This window comes from Pollicipes pollicipes, unplaced genomic scaffold (genome assembly GCF_011947565.3).
Source record: "Pollicipes pollicipes isolate AB1234 unplaced genomic scaffold, Ppol_2.1 Scaffold_7261;HRSCAF=8764_pilon_pilon_pilon, whole genome shotgun sequence".
NCBI lineage: Eukaryota > Metazoa > Arthropoda > Thecostraca > Pollicipedomorpha > Pollicipedidae > Pollicipes > Pollicipes pollicipes.
The window spans coordinates 43,454,381-43,463,026 of NW_023597054.1; the positions used below are offsets into that span (position 1 = coordinate 43,454,381).

The 8,646-nt window shown below is 48.5% G+C and overlaps 2 protein-coding genes across 3 annotated transcripts in view; one reads left to right on the forward strand and one right to left on the reverse strand.

The window, feature by feature from the left end:
- Window positions 1-859: 859 nt before the first annotated feature.
- On the reverse strand, window positions 860-6,790 carry mRpL41 (mitochondrial ribosomal protein L41). Of its 2 annotated transcripts, none has more exons than XM_037236321.1 (4): window positions 6,687-6,790; window positions 3,203-3,436; window positions 2,356-2,462; window positions 860-1,583 (listed from the first exon to the last, which is right to left on the reverse strand). In XM_037236321.1, exons 2-4 carry the CDS (start codon window positions 3,393-3,395, stop codon window positions 1,359-1,361), a joined length of 525 nt encoding a protein of 174 aa, XP_037092216.1. In that variant the 5' UTR covers window positions 3,396-3,436; window positions 6,687-6,790; the 3' UTR covers window positions 860-1,358. The 2 variants fall into 2 exon arrangements, with proteins under 2 accessions (XP_037092216.1, XP_037092217.1); XM_037236322.1 differs by having other exon boundaries at window positions 6,710-6,789.
- Window positions 6,791-7,035: 245 nt separating this feature from the next.
- The window catches only part of prel (preli-like), a 7,239-nt gene continuing 5,628 nt past the window's right edge, over window positions 7,036-8,646 (forward strand). Inside the window, exons 1-3 of the mRNA XM_037237202.1 lie at window positions 7,036-7,247; window positions 7,980-8,071; window positions 8,417-8,646. The exon at window positions 8,417-8,646 is cut by the window's right edge and continues 98 nt beyond it. Of these exons, the coding sequence (XP_037093097.1) occupies window positions 7,980-8,071; window positions 8,417-8,646 (322 nt within the window). The 5' untranslated portion in view covers window positions 7,036-7,247. The remainder of the gene's footprint in view (window positions 7,248-7,979; window positions 8,072-8,416) is intronic.

Below are 8,646 nucleotides of genomic sequence, written 5' to 3' on the forward strand. Positions count from 1 at the left end.
TACCAAGCCTTACCTAAGTCTCAAAGGTCTCTCTTCAGACAATGTGCTCAATGAGTTTCCTAAATCCTACCCAACATGAAAGGCGCATCGGTCAAGACCATCGAAGTCCCGCGCGCACCCACACCTACCACGCACGTGCCATTGTTTACGTAGCTGAGGAAGCACATTTCAAGCCTGTCAAAATGCTCCAATAAGCTCCTTTACTACTTAAGAGAGTGCACAGAGGGCACAGTCAACGCAACCACCAAGGCCATAACACTTACAAACCCACATAATCACTCACCTCCCGATAGGATGCCGATAGCTTATGTACAAAAAAGCCGGCATCCACGAACCAGGCGGCCTCCCCAACCGTCAAAACCGCGCCAAAACTACGCGATTGATAGGGATGGGCACGCAATGGACAAAAGTACTCGAGTACACAGCACAAAGTACTGTGCACTCCGTAAAGAATCTACCTCCGTCCTGGTTCACATATGGGAAAACGCCTCCTTGCACAGCATTTGCTCCATGCACGGCAATGCTCTTTGTACGTACTACATCTCAGGCAAGACTGAAGTGAGTTCAGAATTATTTTGATGGCTTCTTGTGCTTATTTGCATGCACCTTCGTAATATTGCGCGGGAACAAATGCCGAAAGGCACCAGTTGAGAAAATATCTTGCATTTTCGTGCACCAGTATCAGAGCTGTCATAACGGGCAATCACCCAGCCCAGTGTGACTAGTGCACTCGCTTTACAAGCCGACGCTACTTCCACGCAGCTTTAGCTCTGCAGGTTCCTACAGCGCTCTCCTCTGTCCACGCGGCCTTCTAGCCAGCCCCTCTCGGAGCACTGCCTGAAGGCAGGTCACGATAACATAGCTGTAGAAGTGTAGTTGTATGTTTGACGAATTCAAACCACACCTGCACTGCATCCCCAAGGAAAGAACGCACTTAATGAGTCATCAGGCCGCTAAAGGAGCGGCACTTGTACGAACCAGCATCTCACGAGGCTGGGAAGAAATGAGCACCACGGTCCGATCAGTTCATTTTTTCTCGATCCTCATCCTTCCACGAGCCCACAGGAAGAATAACAGCCCTGTTGCGGGCAATCCGTACTCCACTTTCTTGCAGTCAGCATGCAGCATTCTTTGACCATCGAGTATATATATATATATATATATATATATATATATATATATATATATATATATATATATACATATATCGGCCACCAACGCACACGTTTTGCGCAATAGTTCAGCAGGTCACACAGCGAGCACCAGTCAAAAGCGCCATCGCGCCACCACACAACCCTATCCTAGCCACAAGAGCGACACCTTGCCTGAGGCCCACACCGCACGGCGGCCGGCCGGCGTCACTTTTCCCAGATGTCGCTGTTGACGGCGCGCGCCCTCTGTCGCGCCTCGTGCGGCGTCAGCGCCTCGTCGGCGCTCGGCTGCAGCGGCTGGCCGGCCGCGTCCAGCGTCCCACGCTCAAAGTCATCCGTGATCTTGCCGCTGTACACGGCGTTGAAGAGATCGCGCGCCGTGAACTCGGCCTGGATCACCTCCGGGCAGCGGTAGGAGACGTACGGCCGCAGCTGGAACGCACGGAGGGACCAGTCAGGCCGACAGGTCCGGAGCTGGGACGGTGAGGCAGGCATAACCAGCGTGGGAGGTCATTGGGCGTGGAGAGAGACCGGTCCTCTGGCAGGTCCGGAGGTCAGGCAGACGTCTTCAGTGTGGGTGTCACTGGGTGTGAGGAGGGACCGGTCCCTCCGGCAGGTCCGGAAGTCAGGCAGGCGTCACCAGCAAGGTAGGTCACTGGGTGTGAGGAGGGACTGGTCCTCTGGCAGGTCCGGAAGTCAGGCAGGCGTCACCAGCGTGGGGGTCACAAGTGTGGAGAGGGATCGGCCAACCGGGCAGACGGGAGGCAGGGACACTGAGGGCGGCACGAACGTACTCGCATGCTGATGGGCGACACTCAACTATCCATTAGGCCGTGCCGGTGCCAGCTAGAATAGAGGACGGATGCATGTCTGCGTATGCTTGAGCGTGGGTCACCGTGCCGGCGCTGCACCAGACGATGGCCTGGCCTCCCCAGTCCTCCCCGCCGGGGTGCAGAAAGCTAACATGGGTTGCCTGTGTGAATCCGTATGGGGCGGGGAATAGGAACTTTCGGCTGATCTTGCTAAAACTACATAGCATGACACAAACAAGGCATGACGGAGATAGGCGCCGAATTGTGCAACAGATTTAAAAGTCTCCTGCTATAAAACGCTTCTTTCATCACTTGAATCCAATATTGGCAGCAGAATCACGACCATCCACTGCACGGCATCCCGAGCGCGTCAGCCCGGACCCACAGCTGACCTTGAATCCGGTCAGGTCGGGCACCACCAGCTCCGGGATCATCTCGGGGATTTTCACAAATTTGCTATCGCCATCTCGCCGCGCTCCGATTGGCCGGGTGCCGTTGTCTGGAGTATGTCACAACAGGTCAGTCGAAGCAAATCACGCCTTCCTGCACGCCAATTGGACAGGAAAAGGAAACTAGTGCTGTCAATCAAGAGCGATTCAGCGAGAGTGGTCTGATGAGTTTGCGCGACGCAATGCAAGGGTACAGGGCTGATCTGGACCTGGAATCTCAAAAGGTCATGGGATCCGATCCCACGATCCTACAACCATAGACCTCTATGGAATCCTGGATTTCCTTGGCATCTGGGTTTAAGTCTGGCAGAGGTAATCACAATTCGAAAAAAAAATATTTCCAGTCGCATGCACACACCCGACACTGCATTTCCTTCGTGAGCAGGGTGTGGTTTTCTATTCAGTTGGGGGGGGGGGGGGACTTTGAGGGGAAAGTGGGTCACATGTGTCTGAGTATACCTTCCTGGGTATATGTTAAAAAGCTTAGCAATTTAAAACACTTGACTACCATGGCTTTTGAGCCTGTTCCGAACGTTACTCCAAAAACACAGTCTGTAAAAAAGGTATTTAACCATTTTGTTACCTACCGGCAGCACCCGCGCGCCCGCGATGGCGACACACGAAATCGCCGTCCGGGCATGACTATTTGTGACCCCCGGAAGTTCTGCTGCGATTGTGGTGTATGTGTCTTAATCTCTGACTCGTGGGCAACGGCAGTCTGTCAACCGCGGTCCGAGGATGTTACAGTGTTGCATGAAGAAAACCGTATGGTATTGGTTACGTCATTTACCTGGTATATCTATATCGGGAAACTCCTTTCTAAATGAGACTTCCTTAGCTCTGGCTTGCTTGAAAGCCAGAGTGCCGCGCTTAGCACCAATCAAGAACTTGCGAAAATTCCTTTTGCCAAGGAACGCCAAGCTTGTATGCAGACCCCTGCATTGATGAAAATTCACCAGTTGAAGGGAAGAAGGTGACAACATTTTCACATTGAGGTTTTTCTTGCTGGTGAAAATCAGCACACCTGAAAAACAAGGAAGACATGTTGGTTACTAGAAAGAACAAAGGTGAGGGACAAATATGAAACAAAGGTGAGAGTGAAATAATAAAACAACATGCAAGCTGCTACAAACAGCTTATATTTAAGATATAAGCAGCTGCACCCATTAATTTGCGTTCCACAAAATCACTATTGCACCGAACATAGAATCGCACCACAGGCACTGGACCTTCACATGCATACCACCGGTGCACACACCTAACATAGGAGCCTTCCATTACAGGAACGGCATCCTGGGAAGGCCTGCTTTTGGGATCCTGACACATAGACCCTGCACTAAATTCAACTGGGCGTAACAACTGGGTCATGTGGAATAAGTAAAGGATTTGGGTGAATTGTGATAGCTGATGCTTTTTTGATTAAGTAGGTCTGGTGACGTGCCTGAAATCAAACCTCACCCAATAATTGGCAAGCAACCAAAACACCCGGCACACACAGAAACGAGCACGCTTCAGCAGATGAATGCAAAGCTAACAAAAGACTAGACTTTGTAGACTTCTACTTCTGAGCTTCAGAAAGTTGTGAGACTTTCAAGCCGGACACGAAGCAAAGGCAATGACGCGAAGCCGAAGCTGAAGCTGAAGCAAAGCGAAAAAGATGATTTCGAAACCAAAGCCGAAGCAAGTGGCTTCACATTTTTAAGACGCGAAGCCAAGTCTGACGCCAGTGGCTTCGAACTTTTTACACGCGAAACCGATGCCGATGTCGGCGACTTCGAACTCAAGAAACGCGAAGCAAAAGTACCCAAAACCCATCGGTTCGAAATCACAAGGGAGCCGAAGGCAACCCAGTGTACAAAGTTGTTTTGTGGAACCAAAACCGTTTTCGCGCCTGCTTCAAATGTATGGGATTAGGAAACGTCAGGCCTTTGCAGTTATTGAAAAAATTGGTAGCATTACGAAGAAATCTGTTTGCACTACCACGAAATTGCTTCTCTGGTCATTGCCAGTTTTTTGGGCCTAAGAATGACAGATTGGTTTTGGCATTTAGTCACATATACATGTTAGCCCCGAAACGATGTGTAGTATATTGGAGTCACAGGACGGGCAATACTTTTCGTGAAGTAACGTTACAATCGCAGCGACAAATTAGCGTGGAAGAGCCGGGGCCGGCAGTATAGGTCGCATGGTGGCGAAGACTAAGACAAAATTCAAAATTGCTCGAAGCCCTAAGAAGAGGCGGACTTCGAGTTATGCTTGGTCATAGTCACGAATGACCACGACCAAAGCCTGAAATGTCGAGTTTTGTGAATTTGCCACATTTCCTTAATAACATTTAACCAGTTTCTCTAGGTATGTTGAAAGTCACTTGCTGGCGGAAAATACGAACACCCAACTCAACATGATGATAAACAGTACTATATTTCTTAGTTTCACAATTTCGATTTTACCCTTGTTATCAAAATTTCCGTGATCTAGGGGAAAATGTTGGACTCGTAATCCAGCGGAACAGGTTACGAGCCCCAGGCCGGGCGCATTGTTTGGCCCGACTGAAATGGAAAGGTCAGCTGGCGGATGGCCAGCGAGGGTCTATCCAGGCCCGTGGCGGCGTGCCGCAACTGTTAAACACGTTGCACAACACGTTAAACCCTCCGCGCTCCTGTCTGGCCAAAGGGCAGAGGCAAAACTATCCGCTGAACTGAATAGCAGGACTGAGTGATAGGTTCCAGGTACATGCGCGGCCGGGTGCACGGTACGAGCTATGCTCAGCAGGTACTCTGAACCCAAAACCAGGCATACAAACCATTCAGAGTGTAATTGTTAAGTTTCTAAGAGCTTAAACAGATTAGCTTTATCAGCGGTGTCCGTCCCCATCACTGGGTCAGTGACAGGGCCTGCCTTCGAACCCAGGGTGGCCGGTGGCTGAGCTGGAGCAGCCTTTATGCTCACTATCTAAATGCTACAGTGAGTGTGAAATTGGCCCAGACTGAGATAACCTGTGACTGGCAGTAACAACTGCTCATGGTCAGATGAGGTGAGAGCGAGGGGTGGGCCATGTTGGGTATCATGGCATGTTCAACTTCTGCAGCAAAATTCTATCATTGAGCTCCAGATTTCCCGAATGGATGGTGGGGTTACATGGTTCATGCAACAACCACAGCTTAGCATGGTCTGTGACCTCACAAATCCACACAAACAAATAAATTTTGCAACATTTAGCTTGATAATACTTCAATAGCATGTTAGGTATCATTTTTGCTTTGCAATTTATCTTAAAGATAGCAGAGTGAAGGAAGCTGCACAAGCATAAAATAAAGTACTTCATTGGGAAGCTAACTAACCCTAAAATAGACGTGAAAAACTGAGACCGAGCACCAATGAAAATTGATACCAGGAAGCAATTAACAAATTAAATAATATGCACAACTTAAAAGGTGTTTTGCAAATGTTACACCAGGATGCCCCAATATTGCATCACACAGATAATATGAAAAGGAATATTTTACATTGGAACACATTGAAGCAAGCATCAGATATGATGAAACAGGCTCACTCGTAACCAACAGCATACTTTATAAGTGAGAGATAACTATGGACACTGTTGTTAGATCCCATGGACATTGTCCATAGAGGATTGTACTGTCCTGAACAGCACAATTCCATCATGTAAATATGCTCAACATGTCACAGCTTCATTACATCATTATACCTTGCACAAATTTAACTGATAGCCAATTAACAGCTGCTAAATTCATAAATCTTGCTAATGAATGCCAGACATGAATACCCATACAAGTACATTTTTCTTAGCCCTAATTGCTACATGCCTTATGGAATAACAAGATTAAAATGACACTATCATGACTTCACAAACGCCAAAGTGACATCAAAAAAATTTTCCTCTTAGAGACTTATACAGTTTTGTGGGCATGTTGCTCAGAAACTACCAGCATTTAGGTCTTAGAAGGGCGGGATTGTGAACAGCACTGAAAGTTCTTCCAGGTAGGCATTTAACATCCCATACTATATGGATCACTCCCTTTAAAGGACAGGAACTAGACTGAAAAATGCATACTAGCCTGTCCACGTCTTATGTCGCAGGAGCACAGCAGTAACGGCCTCAGATTATGCACACTATATCAGGATTCTGGAAGTCTGGTGCAGCCACTACCAGTCTCAGTGCATGGAGAGCCAATTTGTTGTATGGGACAGGAACAAGAAACACGAACACCCAGGATGGAACACATCACAGCTTGAAATATGCTTGCATCTACCTGAAAAATGTCTGCACACCTACCCCACGGCTATATTTTCTCCACAGTTTCTCACAAAATCCAGGACCAAATAAGTTGCAATACTTCACAATCGAAATATCTGCGCCACGCGCTCCTCAGTGAAAGGCGGCCAAATTTAATGGACACTAGTAATTTGGCATTGAAATGACACAAAAATCTAGTATGACCAGTTTTATTCGGATAGTTATACTAAAAAGTATACCGCACTCCACACTTTGATGTTAGCCAAAAGGCTAAGAAGCGATATATACTAAACTTCACGTGCGTCTGAAAAAGCTCACCAGCGCCATAAGTGTAGACTTTTGTTCGCTCTGTCTGTGCGTGTGTGACCCTCGCGTGTGCGTGCGCGCGTGTTTCTCTCCGCCGTTCTCTCGGAAGAACGCGGGAGGGGGCATATCCCTTTGCGATTGTAGTCCGCTCTGCCTCTGCTCGCTTCTGTTCGTGTGGGCTGGACGGTCTTAGATCACGCAACTCTTTCTATGCTTTTGGGCATTTAACGACCATTGACTGGTTGCGTTCAGCTGGCTCCTGCTATCGAAGGTGAGCTGCTGGGATTATAATAAATATTTTCAGGTATTTTAAATAGATATCCGGGTCAGGGTGTACTTTCCTACCTCATGTTACAAAAGAGGGTCAGGGTGTACTTTCCTACCTAACGTTAGGAAAAATCATTGTACACCATTTGTCGTGTTTAAGGCAGGACATATAAATAATCACAAAACAGATAGATTCATGCTCTTAGCTTCAAATTTTTTACAATTACAATGGCGAGCTCCTGAGTGCCGCACATTCACGGCAGCCGCAACACTGGCACCCCACAACAAAACCAATTCTGAAACTCTGCATTGGTCATTGGCCATTATGTAGTTGCAAAATTGTTGGCTGGCTAGCTACCATGACCTACAACATTGACTAGTTATCAACCTGAAACTGGCTAGCCACATCTAGCCTTGTAAAGAAATCTGTTTTATTTCATTTTTATGTGCGCCTCCCTTGCAACCATTGACAGGACTCTGGTTTTTGAGGGCCCAGTTGACTAGCAGAAGGATCAGCAGGGGTGGACCCAATGTTGCTGCTCAGTTTAGGGGCATGTGGGCTTGAGATGCAAGAATGCATGTGATGACAATTAGATCATTATGTTTCAAATCTTGGTGAAGCTGTGTGAGCATATAATTCTATCCAAAAGAGTTTTAAGTATATGGTTAAGAGCAATATGTATGTTTTATTAGCTCTTTTATTAGCTCTTTTTATTAACTCTTTCCTTTTTTACAGATGGTGCGATATTGTGAGCAGACCACTACCTTCCAGCATCCTTGGGATCAAGTGGTCCAGGCATTCTGGCACAGATACCCTAATCCCCACAGGTATGTTTGTTCAGGCACTACTGGTTAATTCATCCCTTGTAACATCATTGTGTATGAAAAACATCAGTCTATGTGGATAGACCTCATCATGTGAGAGCTGATGGTGTGTTGCAGAAGTGATAGGTTTGCATGCTCTGAACCTCATCAACCATCACTATTCCGCAGCATGCCTGGTCTTGGTTTGCCCCTGCAAGCTTGACCCAAGTCCTGTTCATGTCCTGTTATTGATGATGTGAGCATGATGGCCAGGGTTGGTCCAGCAACGATGGCGGCCAGGGCGCCGCTCGCCCGGCACTCGACCTCAGCCCGCCGCCGCGCTGGCCGCTGACCCGCCGCCGTCCCCAGCTCGCACGTGCTCACCGAGGACACGGTGCAGCGCCAGATGACCGGCGGCTGCCTGCGCTCCAAGCGCATCGTCACCAAAACCAACCGGATGCCCAAGTGGGGCGAGCGCTTCCTGAGCGCGCGCACAGTGGCCGTGCTGGAGGAGTCGGCCTGCGAACCGGCGCGCCGCTCGCTGGTCACGCTCACGCGCAACCTGGGCCACACGCACCTGATGCAGGTGTCCGAGCGGG